The following is a 26904-nucleotide window of genomic DNA, read 5'->3' as shown; positions in this document are numbered from 1 at the left end:
TGTACATGCAAAAACAGAGATATTAAAAACAATCATAAACATTTTACCTGCAGGGGCGGGGCTTTTGATGGGAGTGATTCACTATCCACTGAGTAAAACTGACACAATCACACTCAATACTGGTTATTAACAACATTAAGTGTTCATTTATCTCCTGAATCAACACCAAAAAAAAAATTTGCACTGAAGAATCATTGCTGGGCAACACTGGAGAATTTCCTGTGCGCGCGCACACACACACACACTTTATATGTACAGCAAATAACACTTTCCTTTATTTGGTGGACGTTGTAGGTTCCATATTTAGCGAGGCATGTGTCAAGGCATCAGGCAACAAAACTCCACCAGGCGGGAACAGTTGTTCTACTCTGCTTGAAAAGCATCTGACATTCATTCAAATCGTATTCAAATATATTTACATAACCAAAACCATTGGAGCCTTGAGGTGTTTTAGACCTCACCGGGATGTGGTGGAGTCAGTCATTTCAAAGGGCTGATGAATAATTGACGTGTTTTCTGTTCTCTCGATGTTAAAGGAAACCTTAACAAAATTGAGATCCCAATTTCATAGACAACTCATGTCGTTAACTAAGAGGTCTGTGCTGTGTACAGTACTACTCTGACTGGGGAGATGGAGGAGTACAAGAAAGAAAAAACCCTGGAGCAGGAGAAAGAGTCTAGGATCACGACACACGGGGCCGGAAGAGGAGAGGGTGTCTTGAAACAAAAACACATGGAACCAAACCTCTCCTCCAAACCAACTCTGAACTTTCATTTCATGAAGCCAAGTATCTGCAGGGCAAAGAGAAAAGACACACATACACACACACAGGCCCAGAAAATGCTGATTATTAACTTTTGATATAAAAAAAAAAAAGAGTGAGAGAGGGAGGGAGAAAACTCAAAAGGAAAGCTAGAGGGTGGGGGAGAAGAGAAAGGGAGAGCGAGTTAGAGATAAAGAGATAGAGAAACAGCCAGCAAAAGAGGGATGGCAGCCACATTTGTGGTGAGTGCAGGCATGGCCCGTCGCCCACACGCCTTAGGGTTGTTGAGGGATCTCTCTCTCTCTCAACAACAAACAGCCTACCGGGGCATGAGCCAGTGTGTGTGTGTGTGGCGTGTGTGTGCATGCGTACATGTGTGACAGAGCGTGCAAGTATGTGTGTATTAGTAGTACCTCTTAAGAGGCTCCAGCGTAGAGCCCCATAGTGTAAACACGCAGCTGCACTAAATGGTGATGAAAACATGTGAAGCGAAACAGTTGAAAAGAATCCAACAAACAGGGCGTCAGTAGAGCACTGTGAACCCTCGGCAGTCAGCACACTCACTCGCAAAGACCGAGACAACTACAACGAAGAAAGAAAAAAAACATTGATAAAGAGAATAAAAGTACTTAGAGACATAAATATGACATAGTTATAAACATTTGAGAACATAACAGATAGAGCGAGAACGTGAGATTCAGAGAGCTAACAGCTTGAGCTAACAACCAATGCTTCCCCTATACGCATTTAGCTGGTTAAGTGTGCCTTGAATTCTAAATAAATCACTGACAGTGTCACCAGCAAAGCACCACCACACCTCCTCCTCCATGCTTCACGGTGGGAACCGCACATGCGGAGATCATCCGCTCACCTACTCTGCGTCCGGTCTAATGTCCATTACTCATGTTTCTTGGCCCAAGCAAGTCTCTTCTTATCGGTGTCCTTCAGTAGTGGTTTCTTTGCCTCAAGTCAACCATGAAGGCCTGATTCACGCAGTCTCCTCTGAACAGTTGATGTGTGTCTGCTACTTGAACTCTGTGAAGCATTTATTTGCTGCAATCTGAGGTAACTGTGGGTCTTCCTTTCCTGCGGCGATCATCATGAGAGCAAGCACTTGCAGAAACTTTCAAAGTTCTTGTCAGATTGACTGACCTTCATGTCTTAAAGTAATGATGAACTGTTGTTTCTCTTTGCTTATTTGAGCTGTTCTTGCCATAATATGGACTTGGTCTTTTACCAAATAGGACTATCTTCTGTATACCCCCACACCTTGTCACAAAACAACTGATTGGCTCAAACACATTAAAAAGGAAAGAAATTCCACAAACTTTTAACAAGGAAAACCTGTTAATTGGAATGCATTCCACTACCTCATGAAGATGCTTGAGAGAATGCCAAGAGTGTGCAAAGCTGTCATCAAGGCAAAGCGTGGCTACTTTGAAGAATCTCAAATATAAATATATTTTGATTTGTTTAACACTTTTTTGGTTACTACATTTCATAGTCTTGATGTCGTCACTATTATTCTACAATGTAAAATAGAGAAAAACCCTGGAATGAGTAGGTGTGTCCAAACTTTTGACTGGTACTGTATATCTCTATGACGTGCACACAAAAATTCACACACACACAGCGATGTGCAATGTACCACACAAATGCAACACACACACACAAGTTTGATAACAGCATTGAAGGTGATGTTGTGCTGTAAATCTAACATGCTGACCACACCGCTCGCATCGCTACTACTCGTGCACACCAACGAGCGTCTGCGTTGCCAAGCCCTAAAATAGAAGTCAGTTCTATTTGTAACACTGAAAGAGGTGCAAGTCCTGCCTCTCCCATCTCCTCATTGGTTTATAGAAGCAGATACCCACGTGCCACCAGTTGACCGTTTTATGTGTGGATTAAGTGTCAGAGTAGAGGACCTTGTGCATTTCAGGTAAAATAACAACTCAACGTTTATATCCCAGGACAAATTAGCTAGCAAGTGCAAGCTAGCTAAATTGCCATAAATGTGTAATGCTTTTCGACCTGTCCCCAAATTAACATAATTGGTTCAGAGTTCGTTTTGATATTTCAACCTTTGTGTCGTGATCGCGTTTGGTGTGGGGGGACAACATCAATTTGCACCACGATGGCGCGCGGCCGGTTTGGGTACGGTGTAAGCCATATAGACAAGGGATAACACAGAGTTCCAGTAAAGCAGAGCTCGATCACAGGTTGAAGTGAAACCAGAGAAAGTCACAGCTGGTAACCATGCCTGTAAAAAAGACAAGGGATGACACAGAGTTCCAGTAAAGCAGAGCTCAATCGATCACAGGTTGAAGTGAAACCAGAGAAAGTCGCAGCTGGTAACCATGCCTGTAAAAAAAGGTAAACACCAACCTCTCCATAGCTGCACAAACATACACACAGGCGCACGCAGACACCGAACGCTTACATTTATAAAGGCAATATAACACTTCATAAGAAGTTGTTCCAAGTGAAGTGTTACCAAATACTTTTTGGAGAGCAGAAAAAAAGGGAACACGAGAACAGCGGGCAAACCTGGATATACTTTTTTCCAGCTACAGTGTTTTTAGACGGATGCTTTTTCCTCAACCACTAACTAGCCAGGGCTCAGGGGCAGTATGTGGTGGGCTAGAGTGACTGGCTCCTATTGTTTATTGTACATTCAGAACAAACCCAAACCAACCGGTTGAAAAGTAGACAGAATAAAAGCCCAGTGGTGAAAAAAGATTTTCCGGTGGGAGGATTCTGTAAAATGTAGACAGAAATGTTTGGTGGTTTTCTTCCTCCCTGCTGTAGACAGTAGATAGAGGAGGTGGAAGAGAAATAATGATTAAGATGTGGGGGTGGATTGGTAAGCAGTCGGAGGAATTAGGTAAGACACGCCAACACAGCACAAGCATATGCACGCACGTACACTATCAGCTTCAATGAGATTTATCTATATCATCCATTTTCATGTTCAATTATTGCCATGGTGGTATCATTAGTGATGGGGGGGGGGGGGGGGGGGTTCACTAACATATCGCAATATTATTTTTGAACAAAATTATTTGACAATACTGTTTGATATTTGAGTATCAATTTCTAAATAGTGAACTAAGATGTTTTCAGCACTTTTATTTCCCTGACTAAACAAGACTTGTTTTCTCTTCAGAAGACATGTAGTGAGCAATATGTTTGGAACATCAAATCGCAATACATATTTGAGTCATTTATCAGCTGTTCTTATCCAGATCAACTTACAGGAGCAGTTAGGGTGTAAGTGCCTTGCTCAAGGGCACATCGACAGATGTTTCACATAGTTGGCTCTGGGATTCGAACCAGTGACCTTTTGGTTACTGGCCCACTAGGCTACCGTGAGAATCACGATACATATCGTATCTGCACCTAAGTATCATGATAATAACCTATCGTGAGGTCCCTGGCAATCCCCAGCCCTAGTATGCATGCAGACTAGCGAGAGGATGACAGGGCTTTGATAGGACAGCTCAGTCCTCCCTCTCTGCACAGACAGACAACACTCACTCAGGTCCTTGTGGTTTGCTCTGGTGTGCCGGTACTAGAACACACCAGCAGAGCTGACCTTTCCACTGCAACGTTGTGACCATCCTTCTGCCAGAAAGCTCCATATTATCTTGGCAGGAGTGCAGGAGTTAACCCACTCGTGTTCAGAATGACCCCCCCCCCCTCTCCACAGAAGCCAAGGTAATGGCTGAGTAAACACAGTGTAGGGTGTAGAACGAGCTAAAATACACATATAATGCCCCGCTCTCACCATGTCAAGAATAGTTTTAGTGTCATCCTTTGAAAATAGACTAGGAAACCATGTTGAATGTGGAAAGTTGAGCCTGATTCAGCGGGTTTATAAATACCTCGGCACATGTTGCCTAACAACAGTGGGGAGAAAATAAGATACATATTGACATCTATGTTAAATGAACTGTGACAGCTTCACTATGTTCCCTTAGAGCAGGGTTTCCCAAACTCAGTCCTGGGCCCTTTGATTTGTACAGCAGCTTGTACAAGCTGGACGGGGGTCGACAGTTGATCACACATGCATTGGCACTGGATGGGTCATTTGTGTGTAAGTGCTGTGGCAGCATATTGAAATCAATGCAAAGGTGAAACAAGTAGAGTCACTCCAACCGGTCAGCTGGTATCTGTGACCTGGAGAGGGGGGGAGGGGTTAATGGGAAGGGGAGAGGTCACAGAGATGGAAAGGGAGATAGATGGGAAAGATAAAGGACACGAAGAGGGTTCGGAGCGGGGTTCAACCATGAAATATCCTTCTATACCAGCCAAACAACTCTTACTGCCCTTTCTTTTTTCTTCCGCTGAGACAGACCGAGAGCGTAGAGACAGACAAAACGGAGAAAAGAGGAGCAGCTGCATCTGGTCTGAGAAGGGGCGGGAGGACAGAGAGAAAGAGAGAGAGCTGTGGTGGTGGTGGTGGTGGTGATCAGAAGGTCTTATGTAAGTGTATTATTGTGCACTGCAAAGGGGTTGCCATGCATTTGACAGTATCTTACAGGCAGCTCGGTGGCGAGCGAAGTTCTGTATTTCTTATGGCAAAATATTTTTTTTTTTTTTGTAAAATGTACTATATTATACTGTAAAAAAGTAAATGCTACAGTAATCGGAATGAATAAATGGATGGATGAATGACATTTATTGAGAGGAGGGGTTAGTATTTCACTATTGTACTTTAATTACAAAGGATTGGTGCAAGCAGTTTGGCTGCTTCATAAAGTGTTTCACATTACAGCTAGTGATGGGGAAGCTAAGCTTCCCGAAGCATGGAGCATTTCCAGCCAATTTTATTGAAAATAGATTCATTACTCGAGGCTTTGATCAAGACAATGTACACAAGTGGCACCTGCTGGTCAAAATAATTTAGAACAGGCAAAATATTATAGATAACGTCACACACGCCGTCGCGCGCACAGTGTAGCCTTTTTGTCTTCTACCAAAACCAATACCAAACCGATCAGCTGGTCGTTCGACGAAACGAGGCTTCAGACGTCATTCATCACATCCTTCTGATAAAGCGATATAAGCACCGACACGGTGCTTTGAAATAAACCGCTTAGCAATTTCAACGCACGCCTCAGAGCTCCGGTATCGAACGTAACATTACGGGGTTACAGCACGTAAACAAATATTTTGTGCTTTATATCACTTGCAAATCTCGAGTAGTTAACAAAGGCTCCCAAACTGTCACCGACCAAAACAACACAGCAAAAACATTTAAGGTTTATGACTTGGTGCCGCTCTAATCTGTCCCCTATACATTTTAAATTGAAGGGGCACTATAACCACATAGGAGTTAAATTGGTACAGCATTCTCACTCACGGGTGCAACAAATATAGCCTCTTTCAAGGCACGCTTAAAAATATGTTAATGAGCTAGATACAACAATACCATGCACCCACTAGTTGTCAAAAGCTAGGTACAACACTGTATTTTGTGGGGTGGAATTACAGTACCATATGAAATACAGCAATTTCCCCACAATGCACCATTATATACAGCATGCTGCAGTTAAACATGTTGATAATACCTCAAATTACCATATAAATTACAGTTTTCCATTACAGTGTCGGTGAGGAGGCTATAAAACACGTGTCAAACTCATTCCACGGAGGGCTGAGTGTCTGTGGGTTTTTGCTACACCCTTGTACTTGATTGATTAATTAAGGTCACTAATTAGCAAGGAACTCCCCTCGATTGTGCGGGAGAAGAAGAAAAAAAATCATATTGTGAAATAATGCCTTTTAGCCAATTCATTGATGTAAATACATTTGACTGGTCATGCTTATCGGTCTGTAGGTTCATTTGCATAATTTTGTGGAATTGAATTGGCACYTGTAGGCTACAGTATATTTGTTATGCATCTTATTTAGCACACCCGTGCAGAATACAGATACAGAGCCTGCTGCTGCATCTCATATGCAACAGAAGACAGGTTTCCTCAGCACATCACACACCACTTTGCAATGAGCTGGAGGCAGTAGGCTATGCATTTTGAAAACATATACTTACAGTTGTCTGATTGCGTAGGCACAATTTTTTTAACTATAGGCTATTTTTGCAAAACTCTACACTAACCACAAAACCTGACACCAAACCAGCAAAACATTATACATTTCTTGCAAAAGCAAACAATTTTTGCAAAACTCTTCAAACTCATTAAATATATATATATATATATATATATATATATATATATATATATATATATATATGTGTGTTTTTGCGTCAATACAATACACACAAACCATCATTTGAATAAGCACACGAAGCAACAACCACGCACGGATAGTATAAATGAAAAACACTTGTGGCTTTTTCTTTTTCTGTGTGCAGGGCAATCATGTTTTGTCATACATGTAGTAAACACACATGCACACAGGTATCCACATGTGTAAAGTATGTGTATTCCGAACATAACACACTATCAATACAAATACAAAAAAAATTCTAACATTCCTCAAACAACAAAAGCGCAGTAAAGAAAAAACATTTGTGCTTGGGAAGAAGAAAAAAAATGCTAAAAAAAAATTAGGCTACACCTTTGTGTCTGGCCATAAGACCTCATCCACATAACATGAAATGTTTTCTTGAGCTAGGCAGCGTAGAAAGTACAGTCGTGACCCAAAGTTGTTCCGTTCCGTCATCATTGCTTTGCACAAAAAGGGCTTCACAGGCAAGGATATTGCTGCCAGTAAGATTGCACCTGAAACAACCATTTATCGGATCATCATGAACTTCAAGGAGAAACGGTTCAATTGTTGTGAAGAAGGCTTCAGGGTGCCCAAGAAAGTCCAGCAAGCGCTAGAACCGTCTCCTAAAGCTGATTCAACTGCGGGATCGGGGCACCACCAGTACAGAGCTTGCTCAGGAATGGCAGCAGGCAGGTGTGAGTGCATCTGCACGCACAGTGAGGGGAAGACTTTTGGAGGATGGCCTGGTGTCAAGAAGGGCAGCAAAGAAGCCACTTCTATCAAGGAAAAATATCAGGGACAGACTGATATTCTGCAAAAGGTACAGGGATTGGAATGCTGAGGACTGGGGTAAAGTCATTTTCTCTGACYAATCCCCTTTTTGATTGTTTGGGGCATCTGGAAAAAAGCTTGTCCGTAGAAGACCAGGTGAGCGCTACCATCAGTCATGTGTCATGCCAACAGTAAAGCATCCTGAGACCATTCATGTATGGGGTTGCTTCTCAGCCAAGGGAGTGGGCTGACTCACAAATTTGCCTAAGAACACAGCAATGAATAAAGAATGATACCAACACATCCTCCGAGAGCAACTTCTCCCAACCATCCAGGAACAGTTTGGTGACGAACAATGCTTTTTTCAGCATGATGGAGGAACCTTGCCATAAGGCAAAAGGGATAACTAAGTGGCTCGGGGAACAAAACATTGATATTTTGGGTCCACGGCCAGGAAACTCCCCAGACCTTAATCCCATTGAGAACTTGTGGTCAATCCTCAAGAGGCGGATGGGCAAACAAACCCCACAAATTCTGACAAACTCCAAGCATTGATTATGCAAGAATGGGCTGCCATCAGTCAGGATGTGGCCCAGAAGTTAATTGACAGCATGCCAGGGCGGATTGCAGAGGTCTTGAAAAAGAAGGGTCAACATTGCAAATATTGACTCTTTGCATCAAGTTCATGTAATTGTCAATAAAAGCCTTTGACACTTATGAAATGCATGTAATTATACTTCAGTATTCCATAGTAACATCTGACAAAAATATCTAAAGACACTGAAGCAGCAAACTTTGTGGAAATTAATATTTGTGTCATTCTCAAAACTTTTGGCCACGACCATACTGTACCAGTAAGACAACAGCACTTACTTATAGGTTCTCATTTCGAAATATCCGGATGATACTGCAACAGTATAGCGGCTCAGATTTGTTGAACCCATTGCCCAGCCTCCCTCATGCTCATCCCATAGTTGACAACATGGTCAACCACAGTCGCTCTGATTTCATCAGTTATTGTGTTCCTGACTCCCCTTCCTCTTCCCCGTCCTCTCATTCATCCCTCGTCCAACTTCACCTCCTACTCTAGTTCTAACCCCGCTTACTCTGTGTCCAGTATTGGTCACCATTCTTGTCCAAACCAAATGTTTACCTGTGGCCTATTTATAGTGCTCAAGCTCTGATTTGTAAGTGAACTCTTTATCTAAAAGTGTTTTCACATGTGTCAATGTGGAAAGGCAATTGGCGAAATAGTGTAGCAATGTAGAGACCAATGTTTACAGTTTTGCTAGAAGTGTGTTATTAAATTGCAAACTGAGTGTAAAGCAGAGAATGTGCCTTCAGTTTGGTACACTTGGTAAATGCATTGGCTACAAGTGTTGATGGTTTCAGAGATAGTGCTTCAAGAATCACTGTTAGTGTTTAAGCATTCAGAAAAGACTAATTGTTTGAAACCTGAATGTTTTAATACACGAGTCATGTCTTACCTTGCTTCAAAGTAGCCTATTAGAACGCCTCTCTTTCTAAATTACGATATTTTCATCTCTGTCACATGAAACCACTCGCATGTGAGGTGCCCTTTTGACAATGGTGTTTTATATGGAACACCGTTTGGGTATCTACGTGTCAAAAAAGATACATGTCAAATAAGCTTGTTGACCAATCAGGTCCTGAAAATGACAGCACGTCCCATAATAATTTAACACGTTCATACATGTTTTACTTAGTTAGCTTTGCATCAGACTAATTGCTTATGAAAGTTTATTTTTATGTTTTATGTAGCCTTGGCCTACTGGTTGATTGAATTTGGGCTCTATCTTCGCACAACTGTCCCAGAGTCTGTTTGGAATAGGCTATTTGTCGATAAACTGACCAATAGAATAGAAACTTTACTATTAGGGAGAGTAAACTCAGCAAAAAAGAAACGTCCATTTTTCAGGACCTTGTCTTTCAAAGATAATTCATAAAAATCCAAATAACTTCACAGATCTTCATTGTAAAGGGTTTAACTTCTTTGGGGTAGGGGGAAGTATTTTCACATCCGGATGAAAAGCATGCCCAGAGTAAACGGCCTGCTACAAAACCATAAAAGCTAGAATATGCATATTATTAGTAGATTTGGATAGAAAACACTCTGAAGTTTCTAAAACTGTTTGAATGATGTTTGTGAGTAACAGAATTCATATGGCAGGCAAAAACCTGAGAAAAAATCCAACCAGGAAATGGGAAGTCTGAGGTTGGTCGATTTTCAACTCAGCTCCTATTGAAGATACAGTGGGATATTGGTAATGTTGCACTTCCTAAGGCTTCCACTAGATGTCAAAAGTCGTTAGAACCTTGTCTGCTGCCTCTACTGTGAAGTGGGGCCGAAGGAGAGAGAAATGAGTAAGGTCTATCATGACCTGAACATGCCCTGACCATGCGCGTTCACGTGAGAGTGAGCTCTGTTCCATCGCACTTCTGAAGACAAAGGAATACTCCGGTTGGAACATTATTGAAGAGTTATGTTAAAAACATCCTAAAAATTGATTCAATACTTCGTTTGTCATGTTTTTACGGACTGTAATATAACTTTTTTTTTAACTTTGCGTCCGTACTTTCCGCTGGACCTGCCCGAGCGTCGTGAGTTTGGAAAGTGTACTGAACGCTAGAACAACAAGAAAGAATTTGGACATAAATTATGGACATTATCGAACAAAACAAACATTTATTGTGGAACTGGGATTCCTGGGAGTGCATTCTGATGAAGATCATCAAAGGTAAGTGAATGTTTATAATGTTACTTCTGACTTCTGTTGACTGCATAATATTGCGGCTATATTTGTGTCTTGATTGGGCTCTGAGCGCCGACTCAGATTATTGCATGGGTTGCTTTTTTCGTAAAGCTTTTTTGAAATCTGACACAGCGGTTGCATTTGGGAGAAGTGCATCTAAAATTCCATGCATAACAGTTGTATCTTTTATCAATGTTTATTATGAGTATTCCTGTAAATTGATGTGGCTCTCTGCAAAATCAAAGGATGTTTTGGAACTTCTGAACATAAGGCGCTAATGTAAACTCAGATTTTGGGATATAAATATGAACTTTACCGAACAAAACAAACATCTATTGTGTAACATGATGTCCTATGAGTGTCATCTGATGAAGATCCAACGTTAGTGATTAATTTGATCTATATTTCTGCTTTTTGTMAATCCTCTCTTTGGCTGGAAAAATGGCTGTGTTATTCCGTGAAAAGGCACTCACCTAACATAATCGTAAGGTTTGCTTTCGTCGTAAAGCCTTTGTGAAATCGGACACTGTGGCTGGATTTACAACAAGTGTATCTTTAAAATGGTGTAAAATACATGTATGTTTGAGGAATTTTAATTATGGGATTTCTGTTGTTTCGAATTTGGCGCCCTGCAGTTTCACTGGCTGTTGAAGAGGTGGGACGCTACCGTCTCACGTACCCTAGAGAGGTTAAACACTGTTTCCCATGCTTGTTCAATGAACCATAAACAATTCATGAACATGCACCTGTGTAACGGTCGTTAAAACACTAACAGCTTACAGACGGTAGGCAGTTATGAAAACTTAGGACACTAAAAAGGCCTTTCTACTGACTCTGAAAAACACCAAAAGAAAGATACCCAGGGTCCCTGCTCATCTGCGTGAACGTGCCTTAGGCATGCTGCAAGGAGGCATGAGGACTGCAGATGTGGCCAGGGCAATAAATTGCAATATCCGTACTGGGAGACTTCTAAGACAGCGCTACAGGACGGACAGCTGATCGTCCTCACAGTGGCAGACCACGTGTAACAACACCTGCACAGGATCGGTACGTCCGAACATCACACCTGCGGGACATGTACAGAATGGCAACAACAACTGCCAAAGTTACCACAGGAACGCACAATCCCTCCATCAGTGCTCAGACTGTCCACAATAGGCTGAAAGAGGCTGGACCGAGGGCTTGTAGGTCTGTTTTTAAACAGGTCCTCACCAGACATCACCGGCAACAACATCGCCTATGGGCACAAACCCACCGTCGCTGGACCAGACAGGACTGGCAAAAAGTGCTCTTCACTGACGAGTCACGGTTTTGTCTCACCAGGGGTGATGGTCAGATTCACATTTATCGTCGAAGGAATGAGTGTTACACTGAGGCATGTACTCTGGAGCAGGATCGATTTGGAGGTGGAGGGTCTGTCATGGTCTGTGGCAGTGTGGCACAGCATCATCGGACAGAGCTTATTGTCATTGCAGGCAATCTCAACGCGAATGTGTATATTTCACAGTTGTCAGGTTTACATCCAAATGTTGTGGAACTTATATGATTAAATATGAAACTATTTGTGACAAGATGTAATGTGATGTTAGCCTTCTAAATAGGGGAATGGTTTTTCATATAAAAAGTCTTAACCAGTCAGTGACCACACCCACGTGAGCACAGACATTATGTTGGCGTCATGGAACGCCCCCTTTTGCCAGAGTGCATAAAACCCCTCCTAACGAAATGTACATTAGCAGGCAGACGGTGTGGAACCGGACGTCAAGAATGGTCAGACTCTATGAGACCAGAAAACGTGGAGCGTGGCTGCATGTTTAAATGGTTAGAAAAACTCTGAAACTCTCTCTCGAGGAAGAAGACTACACAGGAACATTCAGTCTGCAGCTGTTTAAGTACTTTAGTCTAGTAAACTTGACCGAGAACCACCGGGTGGTACTTTGAAAGATCCATTCTAATGAACATTGCTGTTCTAACAGACATTCCGAGACCAACCTACTACAACTAAAGGACATGGTGATCTCTGGTGGACCACCAGACACTTACACAACCAGAGACTTTCTGTCGAATTACTCCCCAGACGGATCGAGTGTTATCAGAGAGACAGCAAAGACATGCACACATAAATATGTGCATTGCAATTCTTTCGAATGAGCGGCCGTTCATGTGCAAAGTATTCGCATTTCCATGAGCATAGTTCTCAACTGTCTGTACGATAGTGTAATTCCTTTGGCTCTCCCTCTGTTTTGAATCCGTCATTTTGTGTAACAAGCCGTCATATCGGTTTAGTCCACTTGGGACCTTTCATTGCATTGTGTAGTAATCAATGTGTAAGTTATCCTGTTTATGTGTTTATGTAATTGTGTGATTATTTAGTTAGTAAATAAATAATTAACCCTCATGTTGTGTTCGTTTCYTGTTAATTAGTTTGTTTCATGTTAATTAATTCGGTGTTCCCATTCCAAAATGACTGCCCCATTATAGCTGATTATAAATCCATAATWATACATATATTATCACCTAATGTTGTGTTAGATCTTTTTATCAACTTAATTTCTTGTGTACATTACAAGTTTTCAACTTCTATTTGCTATTTATGGCCTGTAGGCCTCATTGACCTGAGCTCATACGACTTGTTTTTGAGTTTAAAAAAAAGCTGAATATATGGATTATTTTGAGTATAACAAATACTCAGATGAAACATAGTGCTCTTTATCACAGACTACTTTGTGTCAAAGTTTAAGAAGGACTCTCTCTTCCTCACCAGTGTCATGATCAAAGACATGATCAAGAGCCTCACATACAGTATATCGTTTGGTCATTGTGCTGCCACAGAATGAATTGTGAGCAAGGCCTCAAAAAAGCTTTATATACCAGAGCTGTGAGAAAAGTTCTATATATATATTATTGAAACAATGTTGCGATTGTTTGTGAGACTGCCAACAGGTGTGGTTCCCCTGGGGGGAAAGGTTCCCGTGGGGGTTGCCATGGAAGCCAAGAAGGCTAGTGAGGTGTGTGTGTGTGTGTGTGTGTGTGTGTGTGTGTGTGTGTGTGTGTGTGTGTGTGTGTGTGTGTGTGTGTGTGTGCTCAAACACACATGCATGTGGGGGTCTGGGAGAGGAAGTGTGTCCATCTGATGAATGGACATATGCTAGAACTCAATTTTATACAGTAATTGTAGTCTCACCCATTCATTTCTAATGACCGATCATTTTTGACCGGGAACACCTCAGGTGTACAAAAGTTAAAACACCCAAAATGTAATGAAAATCATCTAAATGTATTTTGTGTGTTCAGATGCCCTGTGTGGACAAAGTCATGGAACCTTATGACAATCCGATTAAATTAACTAAATTTTCAGAGAGAAAACTTAAATCGGTCCAATTCAACCGGAACACAGCACAAGGGTTAACCCAATTTGTATATGACTGATTCATCATGGAGACTAGGGTTTGTGCAGATTTATAGGATATTACGACAGTCAGAATGAGACTGATAAGGCAAATAAGAATGAACGAAATGACTGATAAAAGAGACATTTATATCTAGACTTTAGTCGGGAGATAGTAACTTGTTAAATAATTTTTCCTGTGGTGCCCCCGATTACTACTTAATTAATTGTTATATGATTAATGTAATTGCGTAATAGTTGAACGTGGTATGTAATTATTTTATAAAATAACAGTCAAACACAATGATAGTCAAGACACGACAACCCTTTATGAAAGGGTAATCATAGGGCCTGTGAATAGGACTAGGGAGAAGAGGTTGGGGGAAAGAGGGTTGGGGGGAGGGGGGGGTTTCACCTTCCAGTCTCAATGAGATCCAGACTGAGACAGAGACCAGGCAGGCTGTTGCTTTGACCTTCACCCACACAGAGCAAACTTCACTGCGGAAGACAGATGACTACTCTGGAAGGGTGTGTGTGTGTGTGTGTACATGTGCATGCATGCAGTGCATTCAGAAAGCATTCAGACCCCTTCACTTTTTCCACCATTTGTTATATTTACAGCCTTATTCAAAAATGTATTCAATATTTGTTTTCCTCATCAAACTACGTACCTACAGTTGAAGTCGGAAGTTTACATACACTTAGGTTGGCGTCATTAAAACTCGTTTTTCAACCACTCCACACATTTCTTGTTAACAATCTATAGTTTTGGCAAGTCAGTTAGGACATCTACTTTGTGCATGACACAAGTAATTTTTCCAACAATTGTTTACAGACAGATTATTTCACTGTATCACAATTCCAGTGGGTCAGAAGTTAACATACACTAAGTTGACTGTGCCTTTAAACAGCTTGGAAAATTCCAGAAAATGATGTCATGGCTTTAGAAGCTTCTGAGAGGCTAATTGACATAATTTGAGTCAATTGGAGGTGAACCTGTGGATGTATTTCAAGGCCTACCTTCAAACTCAGTGCCTCTTTGCTTGACATCACGGGAAAATCAAAACAAATCAGCCAAAATAAATCTAATTTTATTTGTCACATACACACGGTTAACAGATGTTAATGTAAGTGTAGCGAAATGCGTGTGCTTCTAGTTCCGACCATGCAGTAATATCTAACAAGTAATCTAACAATTTCACAACAACTCCCTTTTACACACAAGTGTAAAGGAATGAATAAGAATATGTACATAGAAATAGAAAGCGATGGCCGAACGGCATAGGCAAGAMGCAGTAGTCTCTTGGTCCCAGCATTGATGCACCTGTACTGACCTCGCATTCTGGATGATAGCGGGGTGAACAGGCAGTGGCGCGGGTGGTTGTTGTCCTTGATTATCTTTTTGGCCTTCCTGTGACATCGGGTGGTGTAGGTGTCCTGGTGGGCAGGTAGTTTGCCCCCGGTGATGTGTTGTGCAGACCTCACTACCCTCTGGAGAGCCTTACGGTTGTGGGCGGAGCAGTTGCCGTACCAGGCGGTGATACAGCAAGACAGGATGCTCTCAATCTGTAGAAGTTTGTGAGTGTTTTTGGTGACAAGCCAAATTTCTTCAGCCTCCTGAGGTTGAAGAGGTGCTGTTGCACCTTCTTCACCACGCTGTTTGTGTGGGTGGACCATTTCAGTTTGTCTGTGATGTGTACGTCGAGGAACTTAAGAAACTTTCCACCTTCTCCACTACTGTCCCGTCGATGTGGATAGGGGGGTGGTCCCTCTGCTGTTTCCTGAAGTCCACAATCATCTCCTTTGTTTTGTTGACGTTGAGTGTGAGGTTATTTTCCTGACACCACACTCCGAGGGCCCTCACCTCCTCCCTGTAGGCCGTCTCGTCGACCTCAAAAAATAAATTGGAGACCTCAACAAGTCTGGTTCATCCTTGGGAGCAATTTCCAAATGCCTGAAAGTACCACGTTCATCTGTACAAACAATAGCACGCAAGTATAAACACCATGGGACCACGCAGCCGTCATACCGCTCAGGAAGGAGACGCGTTCTGTCTCCTAGAGATGAACGTACTTTGGTGTAAAAGGTGCAAATCAATCCCAGAACAACAGCAAAGGACCTTGTGAAGATGCTGGAGGAAACAGGTACAAAAGTATCTATATCCACAGTAAAACGAGTCCTATATCGACATAACCTGAAAGGCCGCTCAGCAAGGAAGAAGCCACTACTCCAAAACCGCCATAAAAAAAGCCAGACTACGGTTTGCAATTGCACATGGGGACAAGGATTGTACTTTTTGGAGAAATGTCCTCTGGTCTAATTAAGCAAAAATAGAATTGTTTAGCCATAATGACCATCGTTATGTTTGGAGAAAGAAGGGGGAGGCTTGCAAGCCGAAGAACACCATCCCAACCGTGAAGCACGGGGGTTGCAGCATCARGTTGTGGGGGTGCTTTGCTGCAGGAGGGACTGGTGCACTTCACAAAATAGATGGCATCATGAGGAAGGAAAACTATGTGGCTATATTGAAGCAAAATCTCAAGACTTCAGTCAGGAAGTGAAAGCTTGGTTGCAAAAGTTTCTTCCAAATGGACAATGACCCGAAGCATACTTCCAAAGTTATGGCAAAATGGCTTAAGGACAACAATGTCAAGGTATTGGAGTGGCCATCACAAAGCCCTGACCTCAATCCTATAGAACATTTGTGGGCGGAACTGAAAAAGCGTGTTCGAGCAAGGAGGCCTACAAACCTGACTCAGTTACACCAGCTCTGTCAGGAGGAATGGGCCAAAATTCACCCAACTTATTGTGGGAAGCTTGTGGAAGGCTACCCGAAATGTTTGACCCAAGTTAAACAATTTAAAGGCAATGCTACCAAATACTAATTGAGTGTATGTAAACTTCTGACCCACTGGGAATGTGATGAAAAAATAAAAGCTGAAATAAATCATTCTCTACTATTATTCTGACATTTCACATTCTTAAAATAAAGTGGTGATCCTAACTGACCTAAAACAGGGAATTGTTACTCAGATTAAATGGCAYGAATTGTGAAAATTGACTTTAAATGTATTTGGCTAAGGTGTATGTAAACTTCTGTCTTCAACTGTAATACCTCATAATGACTAAGCGAAAACAGGTTTTAAGAAATTTTTGTACATTTAAAACAGAAATACCTTATTTACATACAGTACGAGTCAAACGTTTGGACACACCTACTCATTCAAGGGTTTTTCTTTTTTTCTCCTACATTGTAGAATAGTGGTGAAGACATTAAAACTATGAAGACAACGCAGAAGTGGCTTCGGGACAAGTCTCTGAATGTCCTTGAGTGGCCCAGCCAGAGCCCGGACTTGAACCCGATCTAACATCTCTACAGAGTCCTGAAAATAGCTGTGCAGTGACGCTCCCCATCCAATATGACAGAGCTTGAGAGGATCTGCAGAGAAGAATGGGAGAAACTCCCCAAATACAGGTGTGCGTCATACCCAAGAAGATTCGAGGCTGTAATCACAAAATGTGGAAAAAGTGAAGGGGTCTGAATACTTTCTGAATGCACATGGGTGAGTGCGTGCGTGGTGTGTGGGAATGCATGGAGTAGCCTATGCTTCATCCTGCTTCCGGAAGCACAGTGCTGCTGACCTATGTTAGCTGGCTGAGCTAAAACTAGGTCAGTCAGCCTATCACGGAGTGGCAATCTCTCACAGCGTTGACATAGAGAAATTAGGTCGCATTGGCCTTGTACAAGCAGGCTGGGGCAGTATTTCCATTCACTTAAACAACTGCCTCAGAGCCAAAATCTGCAGGAGAAGAGATAAGAAAACAAAGCATTTCCCAACAAACCTGCCAAAAAGCTAGACTGAGTACCTTGTCATTGTCAAAAGAGACTGGCATTTCGGTAATCTCAACGTTCAATAAAACGCTGGATTTACGGCAGAGTTGCTCATTGGTTGTTGGAAATAACATGAATTGTTTTCCAGGAAAACATGTGGCGCGTCGAAAATAGAATTCGAATTTATAACAAAGTCAAAAACAAACATTTAGCTGTTAGCTAGGCAAGTTGTTGTATCCTGAGGCTTTTAAATCAAAACGAACTGTTCTGTGGTTGAAATTGCAGTATGTATTTAGTTTGAGAATTTAGACATGAGCTAGCAACTTTTGACAGACTGATAATGTCTGGACAAACAAAAAATGGTTGCTAACCAACGTGTTCTGTGGAGAAATTAAGTTCCAATATTTGCATAATCATTGTGATTTGAGGATAGCTGTTAGGGTGATCAAATCAGGATCCTCTGTTTTTCTCAAGGTCATTAATGATACAATGTTCATGTAGGTAATTATAAATAAAATGTCACAATAAGGTGCAGAGCGTTAGATTTTTCTGCTGGGGGGCAAGGAGACCCGCAGGTCTGCTAAAACTATTGACAACTGGGTGTCGTTTTCAAGGGATTGGTAAATAAACGTTAACTATTCGGTCGTAATATCATGTCCTCTTGAAGAGCATAGTCAGAACTACAAATGTCCAAACAGTCCATGCAAAACAGTTGCGCACATTTCATCATCAAAGTTACAGGCTACAACAAGTAACCGCATGCTTTCATGACCAGTAAACATCAGTTGATCATGTCATTTCAGATGCGCGATGGTAAAAAGTAGAAACCCGCACACTGGTTCCTTCATTTCTCCCCCATGTTATTCAATTGTTACCATGCACCTGCAACAGAGATAGCTCAGATGTGCCAGTGCCTTTTTGAATGTTGAGGGTAGCCTCGTGAGGGATACGTGAGGGTAGCCTCATGATATCTCTCAATATTGGCCACCATTAATTGGATATTTGACTGATATAAAATACAATACGAGCGATTTCGGTTCATTTCCCATCCTTTGTGGGGTCTGCCTGTCAAGCAGCAGAAAGGTGCATTTGGCGATGTACTGTTAGCTGATAATGTTTACGTTGCTAGCTACCGGTAGAAACTTGGCTAAACATAGTGGTAGGTAGACCTAATGCACTTTTTTCTACAAACATAGGCCAACCTAGCAAAGTTAGCTAATATTATCCCTATTTATTGGTTTTAAGAGTGCTTAATCACAATTGCTGCTGACAGACATGCTAGGCTACATTGATTGATTAGCCAATTTGATGTAGACAGCTAGCTAATAACAGATCAATATGGCTAGTTAACAAACTAACTAGATAAACTAGATGGCTATATCCCAATATTGTTTGATTTGCTTGCAATCTATAGTGATGACAGTAGTCCGACTGACAACTTTACCACCAAGAGGACTTGCCGATGTCAAGCTCTTCCCAAAAGCCTCATCTCTGATGAAGCAAGCTAAATGACATGTTGTTTGCTCACACGCCAAATGGATAGCCTACCCTCACATATTTGAAAATGCATGCTTAATTGAGGTTTACTGATCACGAAAAACATGCAGTTACTTGCTCTAGAACTCTGAGGATAGAGCTAAATGTGGAATAATTGGACATTTAACAATCCCTTGAAAACAGCACAGTTGTCAATGGTTTTAGCAGAGAAGCTGCCAAATCGAACTCTGCATCGTATTGTGACGTATTATTGATAACGAATTTGAAGATAGCGGAAAGGCCAGTCTCTTAGTCACATGACATGAAGTACAGGGAGTGGATTAGCCAAAGAGGCTGGTACTCAGGCTACCAAAAAAGCTGCCCCAACCCAAGTCCCTCCTCTTTTAGGTGCAGAGAAGCTTGTCTGGGCTTGTCTGCAGGACAAACAGTAACACAGTGATAAAGCCCTGAACTGAACACATTGCCCAACTTTACAAAACACTGCCTCTTAAAAAGAGTGCCTGGCTAGGGTGTGAATGTGGAAACAAACACACACCAGACACACACAAGTGTGACAGCTGAGAGGTGAAACAAGGCAAACGCTCGATTACACTGTGAAGAAGTAGCTTCCAACAAGAAACTGTCTATAGTCAGACCATAAAACTATACAACAGACTGTAACATTAAAACTGTGGGACAGACGGACACTAGTGGGGTGAACCACTATTTCTTGTCTGTGCTTACTTGAACCGTTCCATCGCGGAATGAACACAGCCATACAAACAACCAATATCCAATTCCTTCTTATTGCAGATACAGGATGGAATTATAGAATCGATTTGACTGTAACTGCTCCTTATGCTCCTGCTAAGAGAAAGTGGCCCATGCTACATAGAGCAGACCCCCATTTGGATGTGAGCAGGGTGAGACGAGGAGATAATCTACACGCTTAATGTAGCCACAAGGGCCTCGACAAATATGACCGAATCATTAGGCCTATGTAACGTGACGTTATTCAAACTCTGTTAGCAGCCCTGGCCAGCGTGTTTAATATGCTGAAGGATAGAGTAGAATAGTAAGGGAGTCATCCACTCAGACTGAGGGAGAAAAGTCATTTCAAGTCAGAGGTGAAAGGTGAGCATGGCAGCTGTTGTGTTGGCTGGCTCTCGCAAACACATGCGTGCTGCGCGCACACACACACACTCAAATTCATTTCTCACCCACATACTTACTCACCCAGTGATACACACACAGAAAACGCACACACAGCAACTGTCAGTACTTTGGAAAGCAAGCATGCTCAATCTTGCTGCATGCTCCCCGGGAGGACACTTTCATCACACATGATTTCCTGCACATGAACTTCACATGATCCTGATATAAGAGAACAGTGATTTTAAACCAACAACACACTCATCAGGTCATCGTTCTCCATTGATCCACCATATTGGATTTCATCAAGACCTCATTGCAACTCTCTACTACCGCAGGGAATTTTGTTAATGTATAACCACATTGCAACTCTCTACTACCGCAGGGAACTTTGTTAATGTATAACCACATTGCAACTCTCTACTACCGGGCAGGAATTTGTTAATGTATAACTACATTGCAACTCTCTACTACCGAGGGAACTTTGTTAATGTATAACCACATTGCAACTCTCTACTACCGCAGGAACTTTGTTAATGTTATAACCACATTGCAACTCTCTACTACCCGCAGGGAACTTTGTTAATGTATAACCACATTGCAACTCTCTACTACCGCAGGAACTTTGTTAATGTATAACCACATTGCAACTCTCTACTACCGCAGGGAACTTTGTTAATGTATAACACATTGCACTCTCTACTACCGCAGGGACTTTGTTAATGTATAACCACATTGCAACTCTCTACTACCGCAGGGAACTTTGTTAATGTATAACCACATTGCATGTCCTCTACTACCGCAGGGAACTTTGTTAATGTATAACCACATTGCAACTCTCTACTACCGCAGGGAACTTTGTTAATGTATAACCACATTGCAACTCTCTACTACCGCAGGGAACTTTGTTATGTATAACCACATTGAACTCTCTACTACCGCAGGGAACTTTGTTAATGTATAACCACATATTGCAACTCTCTCACTACCGCAGGGAACTTTGTTAATGTTACCACATTGCATGTCTCTACTACCGCAGGGAACTTTGTTAATGTATAACCCATTGCATGTCTCTACTACCGCAGGGAAACTTTGTTAATGTATAACCACATTGCAACTTTCTACTACCGCAGGGAACTTTGTTAATGTATAACCACATTGCAACTCCTCCCCCTCGCACACACAGACACAGAGTTTCCCCCTCACACACAGACACACAAAGTCCCCCCCTCACACAGAGACACYGACACAGAGTTCCCCCCCTCACACAGACACAGAGTTCCCCCCCTCAAACAGAGACAGTTGTTCCAACCTATCAATGGTTGTAAAAAATAGTGAATAAAAAGGCTTAACTAGCGTCTGCCTGCAGCCTTTCCCAGACCTCCTGTCTGTTATGTAACAGTGTTATCTATTAGAGGGCTGGCTGGCCATGTCCCTGGACAGACACAGCTCTCCCTCTGACTGCTGCCTGTGTCTGGACCGCTGTGTTTGTGCTTCAGTCGATCCCTATCAGAGAGAGTGTCCTGCACAACACACCAGTGCGCACGCGCGCGTGTGTGTGTGTGTGTGTGTGTGTGTGTGTGCGTGTGTATGTGATTCACAGGGAAAACAGCCTTGAGCTTCTCTCGCTCTGCTAGCCACTGAGTCACACACACACACACAACAGTACAAACCACTGACAGAATAACATATAAACAAACACAGACACACGCTTAATGATACCGAGTCTGGATAGACACAGAGAGATTATAGAAAGAAAAAGGGAAAGCGGGAACACTTTCATCTGAATATGAGACATGGATTAAGTCGCAGGAGTCAATCTCGCCTGGGCATAATAATGATTTTTCAGATTAGAAGGGGATGGGGATCTTAGGGGGGGGTCGATAATTCCACAGCATTGCATGTCCAATCCCATGACAGATGCTTCAACACAATGTCATCTAGTGTGAAAGATCACACGCTCAACAATGTGGAACACAGGTATTCTTCTGCAGCGTTAAATGTGTGAGATACTTGAATCTCAATGTTAAGGTAAAAAAAATGTACATTTGTGTGGTTGGCCATGGTGTGCAAGGCAGTGACAGAAGCCATTGACATCTTGTGCATTGACTAATCTAGCAATTGGTTCATTGGCTAGTGGTGCACTATTACAGTAAGAGCCGTTTCGGTTTAGGTTTATCAGTCAACAGCATCATGACCGTCATACATCCCATTTTCACTCACATGATTGGGCAATCTTGGCCTTATTATAGAACGTTGACACTCTGAGGTATTTTCTAAAGTCTTGAGAACATTCCAGAAGTATTCTGGAACACTGAAAAGCATTCTAAGAATCCAACAGCGGTCATCTGACCAAGCCTCCCCCACAACATTTATACCCGAAACCATAGGAGAGCTTGAACCACTACAAGGTTAGAGTCAATTCCATTTAAACTCCAGTTTATTCAGGACTGTTTTGGGATTTGAGGTGAAAACACCCAATTCTGTTTTCACTTTTTGAAATTCTATGCCAATTCTTAGAGCTATTTTAACTTTCTGAAATTCTATGCCCCATTCAATGACTGTATCATCCAGACCTGGAATGGTATAGAGGCAGCAACCATGCTACAGGTAATAACCATAACGTTATCCATGCCTTACTAGGTAATAACTMTTATTAGCCATGTGGTCCCTACCTGCGTCGGGGGACAGGTATTTGGGAGGAGGGATGAGGGTATCTCTCCTCAGGTGGAACTTGCTGTCCATTTGTTGCCTGGCAACCGCTGGGCACCAGCGGGGTCCTCGCCTCCGAGTGCATGTGTCTGTCCGCCTTCTGCCCTTTCCGGATCAGGCAGTGTGTGGGACTGCCGTTAGTAAGGATCCCAGTCAGACCACTGTTTCTTTCATCTGCCTCCCCGCCACAACCTGCCTGAAGGATGAAGAACAATACACACACAGAGAAAGGATCTAAATGTTGAGGTCTCAGAACTGATACTATCTGCATGATCGTTTTAGGCACCGTTTAACACATGTCTTTGGCTAGATTGTTAGGAATGGGACATGTGCTGGAGATTTTGTGTGTAAGGAAATATAGAAGCTGTGTCACTGAATCTGAACGACTAAAAAGCAGTCAAAAAGGTGTGTTTTAAGATCTTCTTTAAATATGTTCACAGTTTTGGCCCCCCTCAGGTTCTCTAGCAGGATATTCCAGAGGCTGGGGGCATAGTAACTAAAGGCAGCCTCTCCATGCCTCTTGGTCCTAGGCTTTGGGATAGTTAAAAGGCCAGTGCCAGAGGACCTGAGGGACCTACTGGGTACATAACTTAAAAGCATGTCTGACATGTATTGGTGTGCACAATCATGGATTTATTTTAAATGAATTCTAAAATTCAAAGGCAGCCAGTGCAGAGACTTTAAAACCGGTGTAATGTGTGCTCTAGTACAGTACCGTATCTTTGGATTGCCAAAAACCTTTTAACCACTAGTGGGCGCTTTCCATTACTGGGGGATTTCCATGTAAAGTAGCCTCTAGTGTGACTAAACCATAACCCATCAAATGTATCGTGATAAAAATGGGAGGGAAAAAAAGTGAATAATTAATATCTCTCTAATGTGAAACTACCAGGAAGTCTGAAAAGACAGACTAAACATGTTGGTCCCATGTTTCATGAGCTGAAATAAAAGATCCCAGAAATGTTCCATATGCACAAAAATTTTACTTCTCTCAAACTTTGTGCACACATTTATTTACATCCCTGTTAGTGAGCACTTCTCATTTGCCAAGATAATTCATCCACCTTAAACAGCATGATCATTACACAGGTGCACCTTGAGCTGGGGACAATAAAAGGCCACTCTAAAATGTGCAGTTTTGTCACACAACACAATGCCATAGATGTCACAAGTAACTGCAGGGATGTCCACCAGAGTTGTTGCCAGATAATTTAATGTTAATTTCTCTACCATAAACCACCTCCAACGTCATTTTAGAGAAATTTGCAGTACGTCCAACCGGCCTCACAACCGCAGACCACGTGTATGGAGTCGTGTGAGTGACCAGTTTGCTGATGTCAACGTTGTGAACAATGTGGCGGTGGGCGGTGGTGGCGGTGGGGTTATGGTATGGGCAGGCATAAGCTACAGATAATGAACATAATTAAATTTTAATCGCTGGTCATTTGAATGCACAGAAATACCGTGACAGGATCCTGAGGCCCATTGTCATGCCATTTATCTGCTGTAATCACCTCATGTTCAAGGTGTCGAAAGCATTCCACAGGGATGCTGGCCCATGTTGACACCAATGCTTCCCACAGTTGGGTCAAGTTGGCTGGATGTCCTTTGGGTGGTGGACCATTCTTGATTCACATGGGAAACTGTTGAGCATGAAAAACCCAGGTGTGTTGCAATTCTTGACACAAACCAGTGTGTCTGGCACCTACTACCAAACTCCTTTCAAAAGGCACTTAAATATTTTCTCTTGCCCATTCACCTTCTGAATGGCACACACACACAATCCATGTCTCAATTGCCTCAGGGCTTACAAATATTAGTTTAACCCTTTTCTCCCCTTCACCTACACTGACTGACGTGGATTTAACAAGTGACATCAAAAAAGGGATCATAGATTTTACCCCAGTCAGTCTGTCATTGAAAGAGACAGCATTCATATAGCATGCATATCAACAATATCAAAACGTTTCTATGAATGTTCCATTTGGCATGTCTCGGTGTAATGATATGACAACTGTGTAGCGGTTTTGGGCAATCCTTCCCCCGCTTTTGTTACATGCTGGCTGACGACCGTGTTAGCCTGTTACTAGCGAACACCAGACACAGAGGAAAGTGGTTAAGTGTCTTAGACGAGTAGGTGAAAGCTCTTATTATATTTGTTGACGTGCTGAAGTCAATTTTTGGCACCAGTAGACTAGCTAGCTATGTAAACCACGCCCCTCTGCAAACACACCTTCTGGTTTGTTGGCTAAAAGGCCGAATTTATTTTGAATTAGGTAAGAGAATAAAACATTACCAAATGTGGCTTTTTAATAATCCTGCCTCCTGAATAAGTGTTTGACATGGGTGGAGGGGACCTGTACATTTATGATCAAACTTTATGAATGTAGAAGCAACAGATATGTTCATACTTCGGTAGTCCTACTTTGATATGGTTTCATCCATATGACCCAATTTCATGAAAACATGATTTTGACTGATCTGGACTTTTAAACTTTGAACATGCAATGGGCCGCCATCTTAACAAATTAAAATTCGTCATATATAGCCTACTAGTTGTAATTAATAATCTAACTAACTTGGGTTAGTCGCATGCCTGACCTATATTTGTCACTTGAAAACATAACCGGTTCACGTCGTCAGCAAAGTTAGCCTCTTCGCTCCGGGAGACCTGTAACCTTATTGGGCGCACAATGTATGGGCTACAGGTCTTCCGGAGCGAAGAGGCTACAGAAAAGTATGAGCGGACTGGTTCTGTATTACGGGTGATTGCAAAAGTAGGCTTTTCGGCAACAATGTAACTTAATGTGAATCATTTAATAGGGTGGAAATGAATAACTAACCAACTCACTGTTAGACCCAAAAATATTACGTCCGGCATGCAATGGTTTAGACCGTGTAATACAACCTACTTTATTCAAGAGGTGGTATTGTTCTCTCCCTGATGACAGGTCATTCACATTGAGGACGGTGTCCTGTCCTGTACATTCTCTTAAAGATCCATCATCCAACACGAATTTGTAGAAAACTGCTCCTGCTGCGGGACCATTCTTGCACGCCAGAATGACACGGCTGTCCGCAGTGGCGGCGACAGTAATTTTGCGTCCCTTGGAACCCTCTGCATGCTGATCAATACCGGCTTGTTTCGAAGCGCCCCCGACCCGTATTCCAACAGCAGACATGTCAAGCAGACGTTTAGAATTCATCGTTGGACTAGAGAAAGATGACCCGCTTTCTATAGATTTGAGTGCAAATATCTGTAATAAAATACATTTATCGGGATTGTCTGGAATCGATCTCCGTCTGTTACCGCTGTTCTACCGTATAGTTAAAGATTGTTTAGTTATTTAGTCAAACAAAATGCCACGCCTCCACTCCCCTGCATGTCCAGACCACTGGTGCAGCCTGGTGAGAATCACAGGGCACCGCCTTCAGTTCACTCATACTGGTCCTCAGAATACATAAACACTCCACTTCGGCACGCAGCCGTCGGAAGCCTGCAGCCCATTGGCTAGTTTGGACCGTGTCACTTCTTTTCAGCGAAGATTGTGGGGGTGTGTCGCTCCAGTTTGCCCTATGCCGGCCGGCCGTTGGAAAAGGGAGAAATGAAAACAACAAGGCCTAGACTTGGTTGAAGTCGAAACAGTAGCCTTATGTCTGTGGAGATCAAGTGTATCAGCCTATTCACAACTTCAAAGAATAGCCCAAAGCGCGGAATTAATCACTCGTTTTATCACCGGATAATAACAAAAATAAGCCTATGCCATTTTATCAGTGTTTCCGTAGCCTAAGTGG

General features: G+C 42.3%; 1 protein-coding gene across 2 annotated transcripts in view; it reads right to left on the bottom strand.

Moving 5' to 3' along the window:
- Positions 1–26596, bottom strand: part of slc2a4rg (SLC2A4 regulator) — a 90726-nt gene extending 64130 nt beyond the window's left edge. For both annotated transcript variants that reach the window (XM_024009336.2, XM_024009337.2), the window contains exons 1-2: positions 26022–26596; positions 23073–23305 (exon numbers count right to left, since the gene is read on the bottom strand). In XM_024009336.2, coding sequence (XP_023865104.1) covers positions 23073–23305; positions 26022–26315 — 527 coding nt within the window. In that variant the 5' untranslated portion in view covers positions 26316–26596. The remainder of the gene's footprint in view (positions 1–23072; positions 23306–26021) is intronic.
- Positions 26597–26904: the final 308 nt, after the last annotated feature.

Source organism: Salvelinus sp. IW2-2015, linkage group LG19, assembly GCF_002910315.2.
Source record: "Salvelinus sp. IW2-2015 linkage group LG19, ASM291031v2, whole genome shotgun sequence".
Lineage (NCBI taxonomy): Eukaryota > Metazoa > Chordata > Actinopteri > Salmoniformes > Salmonidae > Salvelinus > Salvelinus sp. IW2-2015.
The sequence above is the reverse complement of the archived record's forward strand: the minus strand, read 5'-3'. Positions and strand labels throughout refer to the sequence as shown.